General features: G+C 36.9%; 1 protein-coding gene and 1 long non-coding RNA gene across 17 annotated transcripts in view; one reads left to right on the top strand and one right to left on the bottom strand.

Moving 5' to 3' along the window:
• The window catches only part of ATRX (ATRX chromatin remodeler), an 89,057-nt gene that overhangs the window by 23,769 nt on the left and 39,196 nt on the right, over positions 1-26,092 (top strand). For 13 of the 16 annotated variants that reach the window (XR_015702527.1, XR_015702528.1, XR_015702529.1 and 10 more), the window contains 11 exons: positions 1,337-1,446; positions 4,484-4,551; positions 5,498-8,427; positions 11,953-12,031; positions 18,602-18,732; positions 19,253-19,432; positions 21,129-21,222; positions 21,758-21,866; positions 22,530-22,709; positions 23,081-23,222; positions 24,495-24,604. Coding sequence is in view for 12 of the 16 variants with exons in the window: in XM_087748413.1 (XP_087604539.1) it covers positions 1,337-1,446; positions 4,484-4,551; positions 5,498-8,427; positions 11,953-12,031; positions 18,602-18,732; positions 19,253-19,432; positions 21,129-21,222; positions 21,758-21,866; positions 22,530-22,709; positions 23,081-23,222; positions 24,495-24,604 (4,133 nt within the window). In the remaining 4 variants the exon portion in view is untranslated. The remainder of the gene's footprint in view (positions 1-1,336; positions 1,447-4,483; positions 4,552-5,497; positions 8,428-11,952; positions 12,032-18,601; positions 18,733-19,252; positions 19,433-21,128; positions 21,223-21,757; positions 21,867-22,529; positions 22,710-23,080; positions 23,223-24,494; positions 24,605-26,092) is intronic. The other 3 variants (XM_087748415.1, XM_087748414.1, XM_087748405.1) reach the window with 2 other exon arrangements.
• The window catches only part of LOC148056649 (uncharacterized), a 28,549-nt gene continuing 10,896 nt past the window's right edge, over positions 8,440-26,092 (bottom strand). Inside the window, exons 2-3 of the long non-coding RNA XR_015702531.1 lie at positions 11,193-11,387; positions 8,440-9,651 (exon numbers count right to left, since the gene is read on the bottom strand). This is a non-coding gene — a long non-coding RNA (uncharacterized LOC148056649). The remainder of the gene's footprint in view (positions 9,652-11,192; positions 11,388-26,092) is intronic.

The following is a 26,092-nucleotide window of genomic DNA, read 5'->3' as shown; positions in this document are numbered from 1 at the left end:
GATGGATGCGTTTATTCGAGGTCTACCAGCAGCATTTGAAACAGGCGTCTGAGCGATTTTTGAGGTCATCAGAGGTGCTTTGCAAGTCCGCGAGCTCTGCAGTCCATGCCGTCATGCGTGCATTGAGGTTGAACACAACAAATCTTGTATTCAAGATTTCAGACCTCCTATTTTCACTGAACTGTAAGGGTATATTAGTTGTTCTTAGTGGCCTGTGAGCTAGTTGAGATTGTGCTTTAATAGCAAATTGCTAGTAGCTTGTATTGTGTCTTGAAAATGTTCATTCAGTTCCTTAACATTGTGGTGTTGGTGCTTGGTTCTAAATCTGTGGTAGTGATTATTTTAAAAAAATACATATATATATATATATATATATAGTCTGCACTCAGACTGTAGCCATTAAGTTAACCATTTGAGTTAATTTCCGTATACTACTTACTGAACATGACAGCAAAGGACAAGTCACAGTTAAGTGATCCCATATCTAACCTTTACCTGCTTGATCCCAAATTAAGTTTTTGAAAGTGTATGAATGGAGTGTATGAGCTTTCACAAATGTTTTTCTTTAAAGCATCACTGCTGTTGAAAACAAAATGGTCTCATAGTATTAATTAGTTGCTTTAACAGCCTGGCATGTAGCGAGCCTCCCAACCCCTCACCTTTCAAAGTGAATTGGGGGATTGACATGAAAGAAATGCTTTCTTGACCGAATATAGGTACGGCAGAAGAGTGGTACGCAAACTGTGGGAGCAATCAGCAAGATGGTGAGAATATATGTATTGTAGTTCCAAAAAAAGAAACGCAAAAAACCCACCACCAAGAAGGGAGCAAAAAGTGAAAAAAGATTTTTCAGGCACTATTATAAGGATTTCATGCATCTTTTGAAATGGTTTCCCATATTTTTCTTTGAGAAACTAAAACTGTATGTGAAAGAAATACCATAATACAAACATGAATTAAAATGATATTTTATAAACAGAGATTAAATGAGGAAGGTTGTACAGAATATCAGGGCTGCTTTGAAAGAGTTTTAGTCTGACTCTTATTTAGGTGTGTTCTCATGAGGTGACCAGTTAATCCAAATTAAATCTCTCAAAGGAAAAAAACTGTATCTTGGCCCCAAGTAGAAAATAGAAATTAGAGGAAAATTCTTTCAGTCTTTAGATGGCGAGTGGTTACAGCAAGATTTCTCTGTTGCTGGGTGGTAAAGTAATAAAGGCGTATGAAAAACCTGACAGGCCAAAATATTGTAAGAAAATGAAATAGGTATATACAGATTTCTTAAAAAAAAAAAAATTGAAAACAATTAATGTGTGGTTTATAATCCTCTCTGTAGAGGAAGGACTACATGGAATTGTAAGCTGTACAGCTTGTGGGCAACAGGTGAACCATTTTCAAAAGGATTCAATCTATAGACATCCTACACTGAAAGTTCTTATTTGTAAGGTATGTGGTAAACAGTTCTACAGTTTGTACTGTTTGTTTTTGTTTGAAATGTCATATTAGTTGATTTGGGTGGGATTTTTGTGGGAGTAGTTCTTGTTGATTAGCCAATAAACTTTTCGGTCATTAACTGTTACAATTAGGGAAACTAAGAGCAGAAAACAAAAAGGCAAATACAGCTTACAAATTTATATTCTTATTTTCTTATACCCTTTTTAAACTCATTGTAGTTTCTTTGTAATTTATTTTTGCAGTTTTAAGGCTATAATCTTAGTGAATTTTTTATGTTAAATGATCTGTCTGAAATTTCTGCCTGCTCATAATGTATTACAAGAGCAGATTAAATTCTGGATCTCCTGGTAAAGCATTGTATGTAAAACAACGTCGGAATAAGAAGCGGAAAAGTAGCTTCAGAGCCATCTCAGTTTCACTTGTGTACCGCTCCTGGACTGTTTTGATTTCTGGCAGCCTCTGTAATGATGGTCTAGTCCATAACCCAAAACCAGCATCTGGGTCTTCAGCTACATGGTTTCATGGTGGCTTCAGTTAGGCCCTAAGTTGCCTGCAGTGGGAAGAGGTGGGGAACAGGGGAGGAAGGAAACATCCCTACCTCCTGTTTTGGAGACCTCTTGTAGTTTTCAAAGAGATATAGTGATATCTCTCTTGCATATCTCTGTAATTGTAGAGAAAAATCAGCTTACAAGGTGACTGTTTTCAATCTTCACTGGAGTCCTAACTCTCTTGTTCCTAGACTTGAAAATCCTTAACATGCAGCTGTACATGTTCTTGCGATGCATGCAAGTTTTCTGGTTCATTTTTGAAACTTGTTTAGGGTGTTGGGTTCGATAGCAGCTCTTGACCGTGAGCTCTGCTGGATAATTATATCACATGTTGTTTCCCATAAATTTGCTGTATCTTTACTTAATTGAACGTGGCCTTATGTTAATGTGAGAGAGAGGAATGGAAGTCCCTGATCTGCATATTCCGTGTCTTCCATTACTTACTGTCCCTAGTTCTTTCCTTATTTTTCTCCTGCTTACGTAAACAGTCCCAGACTTAGAATCATAGAATTGTTAAGGTTGGAAAAGACCCTTAAGATCATCGAGTCCAACCGTTAACCTGTCACTGCCAAGTCCACCACTAAACCATATCCTCGAGCACCACGTCTACCCTTCTTTTAAATACCTCCAGGGATGGAGACTCAACCACTTCCCTGTGTGGTTGAGCCCTGTCCGAGTGCCTGACAGCCCTTTCGGTGAAGAAGTTTTTTCTAACATCCAACCTAAACCTCCCCTGGCCCAGCTTGAGGCCGTTTCCTCTCGTCCTATCGCTTGTTACTAGGGAGAAGAGACTGACCCCCACCTCTCTACAACCTCCTTTCCGGTAGCTGTAGAGAGCAATAAGGTCTCCCCTCAGCCTCCTCTTCTCCAGACTAAACAACCCCAGCTCTGTCAGCCGCTCCTCCTAAGACTTGTGCTCTAGACCCTTCACCAACTTTGTTGCCCTTCTTTGGACACGCTCCAGCACCTCGGTGTCCTTCTTGTAGTGAGGGGCCCAAAACAACACAGTATTTGAGGTGCGGTCTCACCAGTGCCGAGTACAGGGGCACTATCACCTCCCTGGTCCTGCTGGCCACACTATCCCTGATACAAGCCAGGATGCCGTTGTCCCTCTTGGCCACCTGGGCACACCGCTGGCTCATGTTCAGGCGGTTGTCGACCAATACCCCCAGGTCCTTTTCTGCCAGGCAGCTCTCCAGCCACTCCTCCCCCAGCCTGTAGCGTTGCATGGGGTTGTTGTGACCCAAGTGCAGGACCCGTCCCTGAGCCTTGTTGAACCTCAACCAGTTGGCCTCAGCCCCTCGATCCAGCCTGTCCAGATCCCTCTGTAGGGCCTTCCTGCCCTCCAGCAGATTGACACATCCACCCAACTTGGTGCACTCAATCCCTTCATCCAGATCATCAATGAAGATATTGAACAGAACCGGCCCCAGTACTGAGCCCTGGGGAATACCACTCGTGACCGGCCGCCAACTGGATTTGGCTCCATTCACCACCACTCTCTGGGCTTGGCCGTCCAGCCAGTTTTTAACCCAGTGCAGAGTACAGTTAGCCAAGCTGTGAGCAGCCAGACTTGAGAAGCTGTTTTCCTTTGACAATGCATGTTCTGTCAAGTGTCCAAACATCAGCTTTTACTGGGGTTTTTTTGTTGTTTTTGTTTCTTTAGTTTAGTTGAACAGGTATATAACTCCCTTCCAGATAAAGGGCCATCATCATTTTAAATTCAGGTGCTGAAGCCTCTTCTGGATTCTGAATTCACTGATTCACTGGGTAAAAGGACAGAAGTTAGCTAATAGCTTGTATTAATCCCTATTCAAAGTAGAGCTTCAAGTCTGGGAGAACTTCCTTTACTAGCAACTGGAAAAAAAGCCCACACCTTCAAAATTCGGTTTAAAGAATTCAGCAACTGAAGCCACTGCTGCTACTAGCTGAGTTGTGTGTATTTTTTTTCTTACTGTTACCAATTTTTCAATGAAAATGCTTAGTTTGCACCTGGAAGTTGAAGCCTTGGATGTTAACATCAGGATAAATACTGAAGACCTTTTTATTTGAAGCCTTCTGGGATCAGTTGCTAACATAAGGAGCATACAGCTGAAAATTGTAATTTAGGTAGGATTAATCGTGTCAGGGAAGATGTGGTGTTGATTTACCTATGAAATAGATGGAAAAAACTTACAGATTTGAAGAGAGACATTCAGTTGATGTTCTAAAATGTGCAAATATGCAGCCATCAAACAAAAGCCTATTTAATTTTCAAATAAACCTTGAGCCATCTAAATAAGAAGTCATGGTTTAGGACCTGATGTATCTGTGGAAGATGGTTTTTAGATTAATACAAATGTAAAAGGCTTAGAATGCTGAAGACCTTGCAGCTGCTGCTTTTAATGGCTTGCTTCTAATGCATACTGAAATCATATGAATTACTGAAGTCCAGTTGAGATTTAATAAAAAAATTCCTTGTCCTATCTCTTTCTTTACAGACTTGCTACAAGTATTACATGAGCGATGACATTAGCCGTGATTCAGATGGAATGGATGAACAGTGTAGGTAAGTGTCCAAAAATGGAAATAACGCCCACAGCTCTTTTGTTTTGTTTTTCTTGCAATAATGAAATTATAGACAGATAAAGACCAGTACATAAGAGCTTAATCAACAGTTGTTTCCCACCAAGAAATGCTCAACTCCAGGGTTTTTGTAAATATTTGATTGTTATTGTAGTAATTAACAGGAAGACATTTCATAAAGAAATCCAATAGCAAACACTTGTAAGACATCACATTTTTAACTAGGTAGCATGCACAAGTTACAAATTGCAAATACTTCAAAGGTGGGGCTAGAAACTGACATTCTAAACCTTGTGAGCCACAGAAACTTACTTTTCCAGATGCATCTCCCACTTTTGAAATACTAAAGTACTTCTCTGTCCTTATGTCAAGTAGCTAAATGTGTAATCCAGTCAAAATTGTGCGGTCTGTGATGCCTGTGAGCTTACTTGTCAGCCACTTTTCAGGTCTTCATCAAAGACACTGCAATCCAGACATGGATCAAAAAAACTTTTTTTTTTTTTTTTTCCCCATGCGTGCCTGCAGTAGTAATATACCAGTTAAGGCTAGAAAGACTTCAGATAATTTGTTTTGCTGTGAAAGAAAAGAAATCACCTTTTTTAAAAATTCTCAGAAGAAACGTGGAAAATAAAATTTAATTAATTTTTTCTCTTATTTAAAATCGGTGCTGAAATTGTGCTTGGGTATAACTGACCATTTAATCTTTGTGAACTGTTAATCTAATACCTTAATCTTATGACTTTCCAATTCTCAGTTGAGTGCTTTTCAGTCATGATTTTAATAATGTTTTCAGTTAATGGTTATCTGTTTATCACCTGAATTTTTAAAATGCAAATTCTTTATCAAATAGTGAAAAACATGTAAACTTCTCAAATTTGTCACCTTGTTGATATGGAGATAAGACTCATATTTCTTATATCTCATTTCAGGTGGTGTGCTGAAGGTGGAAATTTGATTTGCTGTGACTTTTGCCATAACGCCTTCTGTAAAAAGTGCATTTTGCGTAACCTGGGTCGAAAGGAACTGTCGACTATACTGGATGAAAATAACCAGTGGCACTGCTATATTTGCCATCCAGAGCCTTTGTTGGACTTGGTCACTGCATGTGACAGTGTCTTTGAAAATTTAGAACAGTTACTGCAACAAAACAAAAAAAAGATCAGAGTTGAAAATGAAAAAAGTAAAATATATGACCATACAGTCAAGTTTTCTCCAAAGAGAAATAATTCAAATTGTAATGGTGAAGAAAAAAAACTAGATGATTCATATTCAGGTTCACTAACATATTCTTATAAAGCACTAATGGTGCCAAAAGACTTGCTTAAGAAAACAAAAAAGCTGGTTGAAACTACAGCAAATCTGAATTCTAGCTTTGTAAGCTTTTTGAAAAATGCTGCAGAAAATGTAGAAATAAGCCCAACTGTGCAACTTTGCCAGCTAAAAGCTTTTAAATCTGTGTTGAGTGACATGAAAAAAGCTCATCTGGCACTAGAAGAAGGTCTGAACCTGGAGATTCAAGCTTTGAATATTAAAATCAAAGATAAAAATACCAAAGAGAAAAAACCTGATGTTAGATCAGAAAAAAATGAGGTGAAAAAAGACGAAGGAAAGGAACACGTGGCGTTAAAAGAGGATGACACCGTAAAGACACAGAAAAAAGTTGTATCGGAACAGCCTGACAGTGAGCCCATGGATCAAAGTGTTCCAGCCGTGGGACAAACAGATAACAAGCGTACTTCTGGGGAAGATAAAAGGTCTGGCAGAAATGAAGAACCTCAGTATGAACCTAATAGTACAGAGGCTTTAGACATGGATATAGTGTCCATTCCCTCATCTGTTCCTGAAGATATTTTTGAGACTCTAGAATCTGCTATGGAGATTCAGATTGCATCAGATGAGCAAGACAATGGAAATACAGGAACAGATCATGAGACTCTAAATTCAAATATAAAATCGAACACTCCTATGAAAGATACCAAAGGCGGTACTAAGTTAAAATCATCGGCTAAAGGAACAAAGGAACTGATTGTAAAATTGACTCCTGTTTCCCTTTCAGAGTCTACAGTTAAAGCTGAAGATCAAGACGGCAATCTAGAAAAGGGGAGTAAGGATGTTGATGTAATACCTAAAGCAGAAAACTGTGATTCTGTAAAACAAAATCATAATGCTGGCAGCGAAGCTTCCACGGAGAACGAAACTGTCTCACTTGTAGAGGAATCTGATCTCAGGAGATCACCGCGTGTGAAGACCACACCTCTGAGGCGCCAAACAGACATCAATCCTTTAACGTCAAATTCAGAGGAAGATAGCAATGACACATGTAATGAAAAACGTAAGAGAAAATCATCAAAACAACCGAGGAGGAAAAACGATAAAAGAAATTCTTCTGACAGTACTGTTGATGGTCCTAGCCCTAATAAACTTTCTAAATCAAAAAAGCCATATGTATTAGATCAGAGCTCAGATTCTGATGAGATGCCTGCTGTTCTTAAAGAGGTAGCTATGATGAGTCACAGTTCTTCAGATATTGATAGCAATAGTGAAGCACCAACAAACGATCAGAAGACTTCAAATTTTCTCAAGAATCAACCAGTAAAGGATGAAAACGGAAAACGAAAAAGAAAAAGTTCTAGTTCTGGTTCCGATTTAGATGCTAAAAGAGGCAAATCGGCTAAAAATTCCGCTGCTGCTAAAAAGAAACGACAAAATTACTCAGATTCTTCAAACTATGATTCGGAGTTAGAAAAAGAAATAAAAATTTTGAGTAAAATCGAGTCTGCAAAAAAAGCTAAGAAAAAATACTCACGAAAAGAAGACAGTTATGATTCCTCTGAAGAAGAGCAGAGGAAAAAAGTAAGTAGCAAGAGAAAGATGAATTTGAAGAAACAGAGAGAGAAATCTTCTGAAGATGACGATGCTGAAAAGTCTTCCCCAGAGAAGGAGATTAATCATTCTTCTAAAGATAAAAAAATTGGTAAAGGCTCAGCTGCTAAAGAAGGGATAAACAGAGACTTAAAAGAAAAAACTGTGAAGGGAAAGCATGATGAGTCTTCTGATGTTGAGAAGTCTTTACTGGAGAAAGAGGAGAATTCTCCTAAAGGTGTAAAGCTAACTGAAGCTAAGAAGAACAAGGATTTGAAAAAGAAAAAGGCCCAGGAAGATTCTTCTTCAGAGAGTACTGAGAAATCTGCAAAGAAAGAGCACAATTTTGACTCTTCAAAAGAGAGATTCAAGAATAAAAAAGGATCAGAAAGCAAAGCGAAGAAACCTGAAAAATTGAAAAAGAAAGCTTTCAAGAAAGAACAAGATGATTCCTCTTCTGATGTTGAAAAGTCATCTGCAGAGAAAGGAAGTTGCAATTCTTCTGAAAATGACAAAACTAAAAACGAACCAGCGGTTAAAGAAAAGCAAAGCAGGAATTTAAGAGAGAGAGTATCTAAACGAGTACAGATTGATTTATCCTCTGATGCTGAGAAATCTCCCCTAAAAGAGGAGAGTTCTTCTGAAGATGCTGTGCGGAGTGAAAAACAAACTGAAACTAAAGAAAAGAAAAAAATAAGTCACAAAAAGAAAATGTCCAAGAAAGAACAGAATGACTCATTGTCCTCTTCTGATGAGGAGTCTTATGAAGACAGTAAGAAAAAGATTAAAAGAGGGTCAATGAAAGAAAGTAAAAAGAGTAACTTAAAAAAGAAAGTGTCAAAAAAGAAGGTGGTTTTCACTTCCTCTTCCTCATCTGATAAGGAAGAAAATGATGAACAGAATTCAACAGGTGATGGAAGCAGTGATGAGCAGAAAATTATGCCGGTGACTGAAAACTTAATGCTGTCGGCTGGTACAGGATTTTGTCAGTCATCAGGTGTGCAAAAGATGTTCATCTACACATATTATTGACATACTAACAGAGGAAATTTATAAGATTTGGGTAACATTTAATACTCCAGAAGTGAAAATATTCATAAGTAGGTAACTACACATTTAAACGTTTGCAGCCAGTTAGGTTTTCTGATACTGATTTGGAAGCACCCGTTTCAATTTGTGCAGCTTGCCACTTGTGGGAAAAAGGACATTACTGCAAAGGGAGAGGCTTGAGAAGGTACAGTCTGTAATTCCAGCAGGTATTTCGTTGCAGCACAGCTTTCAAAAGCCTGTTCTTCGCTTTGGCTGCCCAGGTACTATTTAGCAGACGCTGGTTTGAAGCAGTAGGAATCTAGTGAACACAAGCTCGTGGTTATGTGCTAGAGATGACTCTGAAGACTTGTGGCATTGCAGTATACGTTTTAAAAATCAAGTAGGTGATCTTTGTGCCTCACGAGACCCACGTAGCCTTAGAGAAGCTGGTGTCAGTTAATAGAAATCTGTCATTGCTTATTTTCATAGCAGGTTTCATAGTCATAATTCTTTTTCTTGCCAAGATGGATCTACTTCATCAGTGTCTTATATCTTTAGGAAATTAGAAAGAATTTCAGAACTGCTGAATTTGAACACTTGGTTTTAAAGCACTTAGAAAGGAAGGGTAGTTTTCACATTACATGGACAGTACACGTGTCTTTAATAAATGAATTTTCAACTAGAAAAAATGAAATCTATTTGCTGTTTTAATTACTGTGACAGGTAAATCATTTCCTGTTTGTTTGCTTCTAATGATGTTTCATAGAACTTTCTGTACATGACTGTATTGTAACTGTTGGCTCAGATACAGTAGTTTGCAAAGCTGCAACTAAACAAAAAAATGAATAAAACAGCAATATGTTTATGAAGATAGCAGAAGGGACATAGTTGCATTTTGGCTTTCCCGAAAAGCCCTTATAGGCAGACACTAAATGCAAAGTGAGACAATTGTTAGTTGTAGTTTCTTAAAGAAAAAACAAAACAACAAAAAAACCCCAACCCCCACTCCCCCAAACAAACAAAATACCCAGATTTTAAATTAAACATAATGTTCCTCCGTTTTCCTACCACCTTGATGCTGACGCACTTCTTCCCTAAGTTTTCCTGCAGTTTAGTTTCTGGAGAGTTGTTAATCTTTGCAGATACAAAGGTTGCTTTTCACAAGTGCTACGCTGCTTTGGATTTGAGAGTCCTGTAAGAAAGCAAAGTTTGATTAATGGTGTTTCGCATCAATGCAGAATAACAGTTGGAAAATAAGTTTCTTATTCTGTATATGATACAGCCCTGTAATGTTTATTTTTCAAGGTCTTCTGATAAAGTAAGTTTAGTTGCATCTCTGCACGTATTACTGGGACTTTTAGGGCTTTTCCGTGATGGCTGCCAAAACAATGTTTTCCCCAGTGATGCCACTGCTGGGGGAGATTGCAAATAACAAATGGTTTGCACAGTAATGAACTCGCGTCTTGCATGTGGTAGCTGCCACGGCTGTTACAACGCTCCCCATAGACAGGCGATTGATGGTGCTCAGTGACAGTAACCCACGTGCAGCAGTTCGCAGCATCGCTGGACCATCAAAAAAAATACAAATAAATTTGCTCATGTACAGTGTATGTTCATAGACTTGGGATTGAAATGGCCCAGGAGGAAAAAGTTGGTTGTAATATATCAGAAGGTGCCTGAGGCAGTGGGGGTGATTGTTTTATTTGCAAGTCACAGAAAGATTGGATAATTATTGGATGGGAGAGACGGATAACAGCGTACAAATTGGGAAAAATGAGACGATGATGTGAGATGATTAATGAGTTAGACTGAGAGAGAAGTGGGTTGGTTTAGCCTGGAGAGAGAATGCTAAAAACGGGGAGTCTTAATTGCTCTCTTCTAATCACCTAATGGATAGTTATAGAGAAGGCTGAGCCACGTGCATGACGAAAGGATGAGAGGCCGTGGATCCAAGTTTTGGCAAGGAAAACTCTAGTTAGATACTAGGAAAAAATTCTTTACATTGAGGATGGTCAAAGCCTGAAACTGGTTGCCCTGTCAAATTTTGGAATCTCTGTCCTTGGAAACACTCAAAACTTGACTGGGCAGGGCCCTGAGAAAACTGACCTCACCTTGGAGTTAGCTCTGCTTTGAGGATGGAGTTGGAGTAGATTACATCCAGAGGTCTCTTCCAACATGAGTTATTGTATGATTCTATGAGAATCTGCCTTTGTTATATTATTTTAAAAGGAGGAAAACTTGCCCTTTCTCTTCAATTTGCTTTTGGCCTAATAGGTGAATAAATAAAGGAGTCTTCTGTGTCTGAACAAGCTATGTAGGTAGGATCGTTGAATGAGACTTAGAATCTGGTTTAACCAAAAGGATACTTCTATTTATGTAAGTCCAAGAGCGAGGGACTCTCTGTGATTACCTCTTGCACAGTCCTGTCAGACATCTGGCTAGTGGTAATTCCAGGACAAGCGTACGCTAAAACAACTTGGAGCAAGCCTCTCGCAGCCTAGTTTTAGTCCACTCCCCACAGGTAGAAAACAAACAGTAGAAGTTATGAATGAGGGGATCTCAGCTCATTAGGATTTTGAGGTGTTAGTTCCTAAGTTTAATTTTACAAACTAGAAGATTTGACTTACGTGCGAGTCAGAAGAACGAAAGAAACAAAAGGGGAAAGGTCTGGGAGCGTGCTAGAAATAATCTGAATTCCTCTCAGTTCAGCCAGGAGAGTGCAGAGGAGCTTACAGGCAGGTATCGTACTGTGCTGTTCTTCCTCTGTTACGTGTCCGATGCTGTTGGGTTCAATCTGCTTTCCATATGAGACAGTATCCATGTAGTGCAGCTGAGTTTTGATATTTGCAGTAAGGATAGCACGTGTAGTTTTCAAAACATAAGTCTTCACACATACACAACAACTGTACATGCGTTGTATTTGATACTCTGAAAGCAAAAATAGGCAAGGATTATTGTTCTCGAGTACTTCCTAATGGCAGCAGGGTAGCTCATAAGTGTGGTAAGTGAGTCTGTAATATATTTGTTTGGGCCGCCTTTTCAATTTACACAAATTCAGTAGTGGACCTTCTGAAATGGAGCTAATAACTTCTTAGGAAACTTAATTTCTGAATCCCAGGTGGAGTATTCAGTCTTTGTGTGTTTTGGTGTAAAAAACCAAATTTCACAGGATGTAATAAGGAAAGATTTGCAAGTTGTGTGCAGTAGCAAGCATAACGTGGGTAAAAGTGCTGCTTGAAAACCTAGATACAAATACAATACAATACAATACAAAACCTAGATACAAATACAAAACCAATACAAATATTTATGCGTCGAGATAGGTAACTGGCTTTTTTGTTTGCTTGTAGAGAAGTGGTGGTATTACCAAGCTGTTTTTATATGGGGATTCCCGATGCAGACAATAATTCATGTGCTGTGTTGTTTATCGCTGATTTTACATGTATTAAGTGTTCATGTTTTTCTGTTTTTTTGTTTCCCCTTCCTCCTCCAGGAGATGAGGGAGAGACTAAATCAAGGGCTGTTCCAATGGAGGAGGAGGAAGATGATGATGATGACGATCCTGAGAATAGGTATGATACCATCCGTAAGGACTTAAAAAAGATTATAACACACCCTAGGCCTGGGCGCAAACCGGCGCAACGGAAGAGCAAGCAGGTTGTAAAAACCACGGCTGCCTGCCTTGTAAAGACTCGCTCACGGGCTTCCCGCAAGTTTGAACAAGGGGCCAGAAAACAGAGGCCAAAATCCAGAAATGCAAAGAAAGTATTTAGAAGTGTTAGCTAACACACCTTGCATAGGGTGTGTTATAAATGCACTGCAGCACTGTCCATTTTATGTTCCCATTGAAAGTGTGAGGTTTGTGACAAGTAATTCAGGCAGGTAAAAAGCTACTTCTGATAAATGTGAATTTCAGCTAGTTATATGAATAGAAGGTAAAAATTTGCATCTGTGCAATATGCAGTACTAAAATATTTTCAGATTGAACTTGGTTATTACTGTTACACAATTTGCTTTTTTAGTTGAAACACCTTTTCTCAATAAAGAGAGAACACAAATGTGGAGAAAACAGTATTAGATATTTTCAGCTGTTAATTAAACTGAGTTCTAATCCACTGAAGAATACCTGAAGTGACTAATGTGATAGTTAAGGCCCTGATTCTACAAGCACTGTGCATAGGCTCAACTGGTATCAAAGAGACTAATTACACATCTAAATTTTAAGTCTTTGCATAGATATTTTCAGAATTGTGGCTTATACGTATTGCTTCAGTTTCAAGTTCAATAAAAATGAATCTATGTAAGATAGTTAGTTAAGACGTCATATTTTACCAGTACCATTGTAGTTATCAAAATTAGCCTGGCTAGAAAATGTAAAAGCTTCATTTCCTGATGAGTGAATGCACAACATGAAGTATTTTATGAGCCACAGTTTCTTTTTGGAAGCTATTGGAGTTAGACTAAAGAGTTGTTCAACAAATTTTTCTACAGTATTTCAGAAACTGATTTTTTTTGCCGTATAGCATGTATGGGACCAGCTTCATAGCTTTGCACAGTTGCTGATGGAGTCTTTTTCTGCTTCTGAGCCTTATGAGTTTAGAATATGGTATCTTTGTTTCACAGAGTTGTATGTTTTGATCTGTGGCTGAAGTAAATTTTAAAAACACTGGTTTATATCCTTTAGTTTGGCATCAAAATGTTGCTGCTGATGTAGTTCTTGCTTGTTTTCAGCCATCAAAATTAATCCAATAATTCAACTTTTAAAGAAAGATGCTCTTTAGGGACTTGACAGCACAGGGTCATAAGCAGAACATGTAAACGTTGGTAATATGAGATTTTCTTAAATGGTGATTTAATTTCAGTCCTGTTTTGATATTTTTTCCTCCTTCTCTTTTCCTTTTTTGTTTGTTTCTTAAGCGTTTCTGGTTGATAACTAAGCCAGTACACTTTTGTCAACGTTCGGTGTTTACCGTACAAATGTTACCGACAGATCTTAATTATTAGTTGAAGAGCTATACTGGGAAATGAATTGACCCAATCGATAACAAACAAATCAGTACTACAAATTTGGGGTTTAAAAATCAGTTTCTGTACTTTGTTTCTAAACTGAATCTTTGTTGAAGTTTTTATTTAGGGAATATTTTTAATATATATTTGTGAGATGGGGAGGTCTTTTGTCAATAAACAGTTTTGTCAACCTTCAGACATGTTAACTGGTAACTGCAGTCACGTGTTGTACTTGGCACCAAAATCAGATATATAAAGTGTAAAAAGATGGAACAAATTTCAAGAAGTTAAAAGCTTGTTCTTCTGTTTACTCAACACAAAGTGTTTAAATAGATTACCTACTATTCAGATAAGTTGCCTATTTTCTTCCAGGCCAAAGAGGGTATGTAGTACCTACTGGATATTTATAGTGTGGGAACTCTGGTGTTTGCAAGTCTCTAGTTTAGATGTTCTGTTATTTGCATACCTTTGGATGTGCATGACATGAATATTAATAGTCTTGAAATCATCTTTGCCAAAATGCAATATCCAAGTGGGTCATAATATGACATACAGTTCTGTATGCTTTCATCTTATGTTGTGTAATTATCTATTACTGGTCCTTCTGATCTTTTAAATGGTACTGTTTAATATGTTTGCAGTAGTTTTGTTTATTAAGAAGTTAATAGTGTATTTAATGCAGAATGCCTTTAAGTATTTGATGGTTGCAATAAATTTTTGTAAAACGTTTTTCTTGTCCAAGCATTTAATTTAATACAACTCTGACAGCTTGAAAATCAGACTGTTTCAACAAAGACAGTACAGTATTTAGAACAAGGTGTTTGGCAGTTTTCACCTTTTTTTTCTTTTTTTTTTTTTTTAAACGTGTGACATTTCCTCCAAATATTCATCTCTCAAAATATATTTTAAATGGTTCTAAATTTGTTAGTAATATACCAAAGGCCCATTTAATTCAGTAGCGCTCTAGCTGAAAGACTGGTGGCTTTTATGAGCCACGTAAAAATGCCTTCCCTCCCACCCCAAAGGCTTGTTTTGGGCAACCTTATTTCTACATATAATTAGTAGGTATTTATGAACACTACGTGTGAGTTGATATAATCTAATTGGTAATAATATGTCATGATAATTAACTAATATTTAAAATTATTACTTTGTAAGAAGAAAAATTATTTTTACAGTGGTAGCGTTGTCTCGCCAAGATTTTTGGCAATCTGTAAATGAGTCCATCGTATTGGCACTCTAAAACTCATGAACGAGAATGGTGCAAGTTGTCGTGTGGACTTAACTCCACATCACGAGAGGCTGCACCTACTATTCCATTTTTCCGAAATGTCTGAAGGATAAAGTAGTCTTGTTCTGTGACTGAGCAACCCCTAAATAACTTCCAGTTTGCCTGTCTCTTTTTAAAAATGTTTTCTTTTAGCGTAAGTTAAAAAATACGTAGTAACCAGTTCATTATTTATAAATGTATATTGTTGGTGTCATTCTTACAAAGGTGAAATATATTTAAATCCTGATTTATATAAAATTATACATATATACTGTTATTTTATTCTAGAGCTGCTTTTATACGTCCTGGCTGAGATTACAGCCCCGTTCTGTCAGGCACTGTATACCTACATGCTGGGAAAATGTCCCTTATACAAATCTCACGATATGTTTAGATAAGGTGGAGCAGGGCTAGGCAACATGACATGCTCAAGGTCACAGCAGATCAGTGGCAGAAATGAATGAAATGCAGGGATTTTTTTTTGTTTCTTTTTTTAATTACCTGAAGTCCTATGCTGGAGGTCATACAGCTCCCTGTGCTTCTTAATTAAATTTGTTTATAGTATTCAACTGTTACATCTGGTTGGCCAAGAATATCTTTTATGTCCTTGACCTGAGTAAATATTATGATATCTTTTGATTTTCATGGGTTTCTCTGGAAGAATGTGAGTGGGGGAGTTTTCACACTATCATAGCTTGTTTTTCTTGGTACTTGCAGTTGGATGTTAATGCCAATATTAAAATATTAAAGCTAGCATATGAAGTTTCTTAGCTTAGAAACCTGGTCACTTTAAATGGGTTTATATCTTTTAAAATAGAAATGTGATATATTATCCTGAGCCACACATAATTAAATTTAAGACCAGTTTCAAGAGTCTAGTACTCACTTTATTCTAATTCATATAAGCCACTTGTTAGTCATTTCTCAGAAGCATTTACAAGGCTTAACCTCCTTGGTTCTAATATTGCTTATACTTTTAATTCCTATCAGATATGTAGTTACATTAAAAATAGGAATCTTTTAAATTCTGAACGTCTCAACAATATCTTACATTTTTAGCCTAACACCATGCCAGTAGAACGCATTGAATGTAGCTTTTTTCACTGAACAGTTCATTTCAGTTTGATTCAAAGTGGTTGAATCTTTATCCTAGCTAAAAAGTGTGTCTGCTTTTCGATCTCAGAGTATAAAAGCAATAACTTATTAATCAATATTATTACAGATAATTAATTAGAAACTAATAAAGTTTACCCAATCTGGTCGGTGGTTATGATGATGATTAGGAAAATAACAGCATCTTGTGTTGATGGATAGTAGATTTTGTGCATGGTATTTCTAGGTGAATGATAGATTTGCCTTTTTTTTTTTTTTCCCCTTTAAAAATATTTCATAAAAGAACAATTAAAATGTATGTCGTCTTTTGTTAAGAACCAAAGTCAACCTTTGTTTAAAAATATATAAATAAATTTTTAAAGGTGACTTGGATGAAAGGTAAGTATTGTTATCACATACAACTCGTGTTAACTCTGCTAATGCAATTGAGGACAATCTGAAATAAGTCAAAGGCAGCATTTACTAGGCAGTACTTTCAGGACTGAACTTCAAAATTTTGCAGTTCTTTTTAGCGTTTCTACTTTTTTCCCCTCTCCCAAAGCAAAACATTGGTGATGATATTTTTTTAAATGAAAAAAGTAGCCAAACTGCTGCTGTCTGCATTTCCTGGAGTAGGATTCAAGGTTAATAATTTATGTTAAAAGCTTTTAAAAAGAAGTCAGCCTGTGATATTCCAAGCAGTTTCATTGTGAAGAAAAAGTTCTTCAGACCATTAAAAGATGGAAGAAATATAGCCTTAATTTCTGATGTAAGGAGCTATTCATTCCTGTTGCTATTATACATGATGCGGTGGGGTTAAAAAAAACCCAACAAACAACAACAACAAAACCCTGAGTCCCTTTTCCAAGTCCTCTGGAAGGACCTAATGCAAAAAACATTTGGGTTACTTATCTATGGACTTTAGTATTGGGTTCACACGGTGATCTGTTGATGTATGTTGAATTAAAGCTTACCGAGAGTACTGCATTGCAAAGTTTGAGTCAGCTATTTCTTTGCAAGCCATTTCTCAAAAGAGGGAGGGTGTTTTGAATGCTGAGGGATAGTCTGTGACTCACTGAGCAATCTTAAATGTTTATTAAATCATTTGACTTCCATCTTTTAATAATAACTGAATATACATTAGCATTAGAATCTTTTTGGAGAACATAGTACCACTCAAAAAATAAAAAATACTGTATGAAGTGTTAGGAAAGATACCTTGGGAAAATTCCCTTTGAAAAGGTCCTTTGTTTTAGGGGCATGTTACATGCCAAAAAAAGAAATAGATTCTTTAAAACCTATTTTATAGTTCTACATAAAAGTAACGATTTTCTAAGGTATAAGAAGCTGTACTTAAGAGAGCACTATTCCTTTGCCATTTCCAAGTGAAGCCTAGGCTGTGGTTGAGTTTCACGGGTTTTGAACTATTGTTTTGACTGGTACGAAAGCTTTCCCATTCTGAGCTATGTACATACAGTAGACCTTAATTCTCCTGAAAGGCAAGACAGACCAGATTTGACTTAGGGAAAAAAAAAAATAATTCATTTAAAATTGATGACCATGGAAGGAAAACGATAATATTTCTGAGGATAATATTTATATGAGGAAGGCCTGGTTTCATTTTTTCAGGATTTTTTTCCCCCTGGAAGTATGAGTTCTCAGATAAGTCCACTATTTTCCTGTGCTTTTGACATATTTTATATTTTGGCTTGGATAGATTCATATAAGATTCTTTTTATGTTGCAAGAGCATGTAAAGAAATCATTTTTCCATAGTAACTTCTTGTACGTTAGCGGAAAACATTCTTGTGCTGAAGCTGTGAGAAGCTGAGCGACCAGCTTGTGGAACAGGACGCAAGACCGTAATTTTTCTTTGAAGTTCAGGTCCTATAACGTTTGATAAAACTTTCTTTGTCTGTATGTGTATATATACACATAGATTTTTTTGCTATAGTTGCTATAAGGCAAGTGCTGGTAGTTAGATGAGGGATTCGGTGTGGCTTTTTTTCCCCAAGGCACTTAATATCGGTTCGTCTTGAGACATCATGAGTTGCTTCAATTACTACAGCATCTCTTTTGCAGTAGGGTGGGCCCAGGCAATTAGCATGGTAACACAGTTGAAGGCAAGCTGTGTAGATGTAGGGTAATAAATGCCTTTTTTTTTTTTTTTTTTTAAACCTGTGAGTTAATGCATATTGCAATAATCTTTTTCTCCTTGTTTAAAACATGCGTTCAGTGATACCCTGTTTTTAAAACTATTCCTGTTTACATATACACTAGTCAGGTAGATTCAGTGCCTCAGGAAATTAATCTGATTGATTTAAATCAAGTAAGCATGATAACCATTTGGGGGGGAATGATCTGAGTATTAGAATTTGGTCTGCAGCATCTTCATGCTCTTGTTACAGTTAGAATTCATATAGCTGCCTATCCCAGAACTGACAAAGCGTCCGTACAAATAGACCATGAATAAAATCAAATGTTTAGGTTTGTACATTTTATAGCTATCCCCAGTCTTGCTGTAAAGCATGAAATTTCTTTTTTAAGAAGCATTCTGCAGATTTGCTTTCTAAAAGCAAGTTAACACGTTACATTTAACATGAGATTTTTGCTGATATATCTTGTCTTACCACAGTCACTTTTCATCGTGTCTTTTTTTTTTTGTTCAGCTTTCAACCTTTTTTTTGACGTTCTGAGTGGTATAGGATTACACTTATCGTTCACAGATTTACTTGAACAATGGAATAAATAGTTTTTTCTGTTTTGCTTCAAAGAATTGCCAAGAAAATGCTTTTAGAAGAAATCAAAGCCAATCTTTCCTCTGATGAGGATGCATCTTCAGATGATGAATCGGATGAAGGAAAAAAGAAAACCGGAAAGCAAAATGAAAACACAGGAGATGATGGTGAGCACCAAAAAGCATCTGGGAAAAAGTGGTGCTGTAGCGCTTGTCATAATTGCAAAGGTCACTGGGGAAAATTAAAATTATTAAAGTTTCTTCAGTTTTCAACAAAAAAATGTCATTGATGTTGATAGGTAGTTGCCAAATAGAGGCCAATGTACATGATCATGAGGATTATCATCTCTTTTACTCATCTGTAAGTGTATTTTTTTATTAATAGTCTGATTTTTGTAACCAATTCAGAAGCCATAGGGATTTGAGAGGAATAATCTATACAGAACAGTAAAGTGTGCAAATGCATGGGAGAGATTTGACTAACATTTACAGCCATTGGAACAGACATTGCAAGTGTTCAGGCAGCGTAAAATACTTAAGATTTCAGGGAACCGTGGTATGTTGTTGCCCATAATTTCCTGGAAAAGCACAGAATTTAGCCTAAATTAATTCAAATTTTAATTCTTGCCAAATTTAAGTAAGAAAAAATGACCAGTATGCATGTTGTACTGACTCTTATCTCTGACAGAAGAGAATGAAAAGGAAGATAATTCTGAATCAGATTCGGAGGAAGAAGAATCAAAGAAGCCTAGATACAGACACAGACTGCTGAGGCACAAGCTGACGGTCAGTGACGGAGAATCTGGTGAAGAAAAAAAGGTGAAACCAAAAGACAAAAAAGAAGGGAAGCGCAGAAATAGAAGGAAAGGTACATAATCCAAACGTGTTTTGTCACAAAAAGTACTTGCTTCTGTAAAATAAGTCCAAAGCATGTCAGAAGGGAGATCTGAAACTCCGTAATTCTAAAAATCTCTGTATAAACTTCCTTGTGTGTTAAATCTAGAATTCTCTTATTTGTGTTTGATGAATGGTTTTCTTTAAAATGTTGAATGCAAATGCAGCTCTCTCTGCTTATTATATCCTCTGAGTCGGATTAATGTTGTCGAGTCTTAGAATATTAATCTTAAATAACAGAGGCGAGCCCAGTATGTCCAACTGGTGAAAATCAATCTTGTCCTTGTAATTTCTCTCTTTAGCTTGGGCTGTTAGTAGGCCCTTGTGCATCACAGATTTCTCCATCCTACAATTTAAATGTTGCAAGCGTTAGTTGAACACCAGATGGCACTGTGAAATGATGCAAGAACAAAGAATCCGTCAGCCCCTTGCATTTAATAATTTTGAGCAGGGGAGAGGAGCGATAGCAAAGATAAATGCTGACTGCCATGTTGGTCAGCGTCGATGTTGGTAGTGATTCCTGGCCGGTGGAAGTAAGGGTGCGCGGTACTTTCCTGTTCTTGGTGTTGCACTAATGCTAGCCGTCTTGTGCGGTGTTCCACAGACTAAAAGATGCAATGCAATTTGTTTATCGTTTTCCTTCGTGAAAACTCTCATTTTTATCTGGATGTATATTCATGCTTTTCCTCCCTTGTGGAATTGTAACTCTGCCGACAACATTTCTTTCAAGAAGAGTAACTGTAAATTACAGTGGCAATGTGCAAATAAGAGGCAGCCAGGCTAATTCTCAGGATTCTTTAGTGTAAGTCTTTTAAGTTCCCTAGTCTCAAGTAGAACAATATACTTTATTTCAGCTCGCCGTTTTTTAGCCCTGTGTTATTAATAGTACATTTCCCCATGTATGTAAAACAATCCTTGTTTTAAGCCTTGTTATTCATAAAACAGTTAAGCTTTCCACTGTGTTCAAGGTCAAACTGAAATTATAAAGGTGTTAAATGGCATGCTGGTCTTAATTACCTATAAATGCCAGTGATAACTCCTAAAAGTAGTTACGGAAGTATTACCTAATGCTGCTAGTTTAGGTGTATTTTTAATTGTCTTTTGAGTCAGTTTTAAACTTGCATTACCCGAAGAAACTTCAAGCCATAAATACAGTAATATAATTGCATATGTTGTTAGTAAATAAGGGTTGTTGTCATGAATTGTGAAGTATTATAAAATTACGTCTAAAACGTTTGAAACAAAAGCTTCTGTTTAACTAAAAATCATCTTTTGTTTTCTGAAGTTCTGTATTGTTCCCCACTGTGTTCTCTCCTCCTCACCCGCTGTCTTTGAAATGTGATGCTTTCTAATATAATGCTTTCTGTCATTTGCTTGTAAACTACCCTTAGATGTATTCATGCATAAAGACCTCAAGTCTTGTTGGCGTAATATGCCGTCTGTCAGGACTCTAGTCCTGATCCTCTAGTGCTTACACGTTAAGCTTTTCTACTCTGTACCCCTTATATTCCTCTTGCTTCTTATTAGTATGTTTAATAGGTCCCATACTATCTGAAATGAACTTTCACAGTGCTTGTCGATCTTAACCAGGTTGTTGTATAATTAGAAGATATGTAATGTTGCTAACTTTGCAATAATACTCAACGTGAAATTATACTTTATTTTTAAAGTGAGCAGCGATGATTCAAATGACTCCGAGTTTCATGAATCTGCAGTTAGTGAAGAAGTCAGTGAGTCTGAAGATGACCAACGTCCAAGAACAAGGTATAACTAAAACTTAATGGTGCTTACCCTGTGTTTGGGTTTTGGTATTTAATAGTGCAGTTTAGGCAGTGAGATGGTGAAAGTTAAAGACTTTGAATCAGTCCTTAAAACCTTTGATGATACTTGTCTGTAATTTGGTGTCTGCTAATTAACTTTGCAGCAAACATGAGAATTTTGCATTTGTACCAAGGTATGTGGTACACAGCAATTTGATGAGCCAGTACGAAAGAAAGGTTAACAAAAAATGAGCCTTTTTACACCAAATATGTCAATGTCAATTGAGGAATGGTGGATTGCCGTAGAAAAGTTTCCCTGAGATTCTTCAGGGTTGTCTGGAATAGACCATTGCTACGTGTGTCCAGTGAGCTGAGGGGGAGAAAGGAATTTGGAAGTAAACCCCTGATTGCACAAAAGGAGTATGTATTCTGTTAATTAGCAATGTAGTTCATGTACTTTTTTTATCATTGTTTTTCAGTGAGGCAATGAATTATTATTGTTAATCAGTAATACTGCCTTTTTTTTTTTTTTTTGATAGATCTGCCAAGAAAGCTGAGGTGGAAGAAAACCAGCGCAGTTACAAACAGAAAAAGAAACGAAGGCGTATAAAGGTTCAAGAGGATTCTTCAAGTGAAAACAACAATAAGGTACTATATTGTGTTTTGAATTAATAAATGGGAAAAGGAGTTCCTGTCTCTTCTGCTAACTGCTTAGGGACCCCCCGAGTATCTTAAACAGCTCTGTACATAGTACAGTAAAAAATTATAACTTTTCTCAATGTTAATTCAGTGCTAAAATTTGTAAAATGGCACCATTATGGAGAAAAAACATAGTGTTTAACTAAAACCATTTCTTGTCTAGATCTTCATAAAAATGCATGATATATTTTAAGTAACTGGAATTTTTAAACTAAATGTAGAAGATGACACAAATAGGAGATTAAGGCTTTCCTGGTGTTAGGATTTCTTTTCCTATGTGGAGTAGGTAAGAGCTGATCTGATCTAGTACCACTAGAACAGAAAAGTAGTTCTCTATTAATAGTCATTAGTTACTATCAAATGATAGCAGTGCCTTCAGTACTGCCTTTGTACAGCTGGGCTTACCTTTAATATCTCAGAATACATTACGGTTAAGGTGGCACTTCTTTTGTTATGCTGGCTAACTTGTTTTTAAAAAAAGTATCTTTTTTCTTACGAGCTAAACTCCACCTGTGTATATAAAAATTTGGAGGAGCTTGTCTAAAAATCAAGGATTTGATGGTCTGCGCCATAAGATTCTTGCTAATACTTCATTTATTTACTTGGTAATAGAGTAATTCTGAGGATGAGGACAACGATGATTCAAAATCTCCTGGAAAAGGCAGGAAGAAAATAAGGAAAATTATTAAAGATGATAAGCTTAGAACAGAAACACAAAATGCACTTAAAGAAGAAGAAGAAAGAAGAAAACGTATAGCAGAAAGAGAACGGGAGAGAGAGAAATTGAGAGAGGTATGTTCTGTTTTCTTTGTAAAATGCTAGGAAGTTGAATTGTTGATGATGTTTAAGACGACATACTTCTACCTCAATTTAATTCAGTAAGTAAAGCCACAAGTTTTATTTGTAGTTTCCTGCAGGTTAACGTTGGTAAGTTTTATTTAAGACTACTGAGATCTTTAGAAAGCTGTTTCAATTGCATGCTGCTTTACTTTCCATGGGGAAAAGCACTCTCCCAAAGTAAGTTGTGACGCATACTAAAGAATTCAAGGTTTCTCTTTACTAAATAAATTATGACTTCCAATTTTGCTAAAGCTTGTGTCTGTCAAATGCTTGGTATTGCTCATGTGTGAAGTATTTCTATGATGCCCTGTTTCTGCTTATAGGTGATAGAGATAGAAGATGCTTCACCTCTGAAATGTCCCATTACAACTAAGCTGGTTTTAGATGAAGATGAAGAAACCAAAGAACCATTAGTGCAGGTTCACAGGAATATAGTTACCAGACTGAAACCTCACCAAGTAGATGGTAAGGAAAGAGAGTTTTAAAAAAAAATATTTTTTTTTTCCCCCTCCACTGGCACAGGACCTTATGCAACCTGAATTAGAATCGTATGAAAAATCTCCTTGGCAGGCAAATGCCAGAATGTCAGGTTTTAATGTTTTATTTTTGGAACGTCTGAACAAAAGTAAATGAGATCAGCAATACATAGTTCTGTTTTACAAGCAAAGAACCTTAGAAATGTAAAGTTGGAAGGGTCCTCAGAATCATCTAATTCTCGGCACTGAGGCAGAATCAACTTTGTCATGAATTTGTTGGTCATCTCCAGAATTTCATGAGGCAAAGTGGCACTGATCAGAACTACCTGTGTAGCTGGAGGCAAGTATCTGTACCCATTCTATTGAGGAATTAGTATATTCACTTTTTACAGTTTTCAGTGAAGATTTAAAAATCTCACAGTATTTTCCTGGCTTTCTCAATAGAATTTTTTTTTCTGATACCTGACATGACTGCACATCAAGCCAGCTTCTTTCCATATTCTGTTTCTAGTGAAGAAGGAGAAAAGGAGAATAACCAGTCATTTTCTTCACAGCTCATTCTGTTATTTTAAATTTTCCTCAAAGTTCGTAATCTACAACCTTTCCATTTTAGTAAGCAACCTGTACTTGCTTCAACTCTTCAAGGGAGGTGCCCTGAACCAGACACAGCAGTCAAGTTGAAGCCTCATCTGTGCTGAGTATTGTGTAACAGAATACAACTCCCCAATAAATATATTGCAAAGAACAAAAAAATCGCCCATCAGACCCTCATGTTGTTAATGTGTTTTATGTAGCATATATTTCCTTTCCCTTTTCAGCTGTCACAGCTCTTAACTTGATTTTTTTTTTTCCTCTTTAAGTATAGAACTTCACATCTGATCTGTCTTGGCAGAATTTCTTCTAGTTGGTTTCAGATAATTTTGCTCATTTACCAAGATCATTTTAGTCTTTCCATGAAGTCCTTGCCACTTTTCGTTCTGTCTCCTCTTTTCTCCCTTTCCCCAAGATGGCAGTCATCTTCAGTCTGCACAGTAATATTTTCTAACCCAGTTGCCACATCTTCAGTGAAAACTGTGAATATAATTAAGTTCAAGACAAAGATCATCCCACATACAACCTATTGGACAGAAATGAAATCATTATCCTGAGCACTGCTTTACTAAGAGTTATCAGGATCTCACAGTGATCACACCTATCTCTTATCAGGTGAACTTTAATAAAATGAATGTTTAATAAGAAAATTTTCAATAATTTTCTTCAGGTGTTCAGTTCATGTGGGATTGCTGTTGTGAATCTGTAAAAAAAACAAAGACATCTCCTGGTTCTGGATGCATTCTTGCTCACTGTATGGGTCTGGGGAAAACATTACAGGTAAGAAACAAAAGTCGTCTTGTTTTCTGTTCTGTAGCTTGCTCTCAAAAGCTGATCCAGCAAAAGGCAATTTTAATGACTTTCAGAACATAGTAAAACTTACTGTTTCCTAGGCAGTGACTCAGCGAGGGTTGCTGGAGGAAAACGTTTTGTAAAGAGGTCTTGAGAAAGAAGTTGGTTTCATAGTATGCAGTTGTGAAAGTTCTGCTACATGCTTGTGCTTTCTCTGCTTTTAAAATACCTAAAATTAAATGAGGTAATCATTGATATTCATGTGAAAAGGTCGTATTTAATTGTAAGTGATGTGTAGCTCCCTTGCAACTCAGAACAAGAAAATGCAGCTAGTAGGAGACAGGCTTCTGGAACCCGTGTTTCTGAGACAGTTTAATAATTAATCGGAAGCAGGTTGTGGTTTTTACTGTCTTCCTCATTCATATATTGCTCCTTAAATCGCTTAAACCTCAGTGGGTTTTCGATTCATTTGTTGCACTGATAAAGTAGAGGTTTATCAGGGTTTGGGTTTGTTTTTGTTTGTTTTTCTTTTTATGCCAGACTTTCAGTGTCTAAAGTCAGATGCTTTGTGTTTTAATAGAAACGTTTTGCTACAATTTAGAGTCTTCCAGATTGAGGGACAGGGGGCATTTGTTTTCTGTTTCAGTAATTGTCCATACGTACATTTGTATTTTGGGGTCATTGTGCATCACAAACAGCTAAGACCAGAAACTTTCATTGCCTTGGCAGTTAACTACAGGGCATACTTTCAACCCCTTTTTCACATCTTTATTTCTTTTCTTTGGCTTTACAGTTCTTTGCTTCCTGAGATCTTCAGGTTCAAGCCTTCATTGTCACTTCAGCGCATGTTCCTTCTCCTTTCCACTGCTGAAGACTACTTTTTAAAAACCTTTAAAACAGAATATTGTAGCGTTTCTTAAAAAAAGATTTCCATGTTTCTTGGTCAAGTGGCTCTTCTGGCATGTTAAAAGTTGCACAGTGAACAACTTATCATTTCTTTTAGTCTTTAAAATCTGAAGCTCAATCCCCATCTTAAAATGTTTCTTCTGAAACTGATCACCCAAGCAGTTGCTGTAAAACAATGCTCATAGCTCTTTTTCTTGGGCCCCTTATAATCATGGCAGGCCTCAGGAGAAGCTTATGCCCTTGACCTTCAAAAGAGGTAAAAGATCAAAAACCATTTTCTTGAATTCCCTGCCTCTCAGTATTCATGCTAGTGCCTTTTTCAGGGTAGTCAGGAGTGTTGAATTCCTTCCGTGTTTGCTTGTTTCGAAGTGTCTATCTGTCTATCCAAAATTTTGGTTTTGCATTTAGCCAGATGTAGCATCACCACAAATAATATGAGCAGAGAACTGGGGTGAATTACCTGTCTTACTGTGCTGATGCCCAGTCTGTTCCCAAGAATTTCTTTAGCAGAAGTCATTTGAGAGAAGAACCCTTCCCTCTGATTCTAGGAAAGAAAAAGGGGAGTGTTTG

The sequence above is a fragment of the Nipponia nippon genome, unplaced genomic scaffold, assembly GCF_047370975.1.
Source record: "Nipponia nippon isolate SJK-2023a ecotype South Korea unplaced genomic scaffold, ASM4737097v1 scaffold_12, whole genome shotgun sequence".
In the NCBI taxonomy this organism is placed as follows: Eukaryota; Metazoa; Chordata; class Aves; order Pelecaniformes; family Threskiornithidae; genus Nipponia; species Nipponia nippon.
Note: the sequence above shows the minus strand (reverse complement) of the source record. Positions and strands in the feature narration are given on the sequence as shown.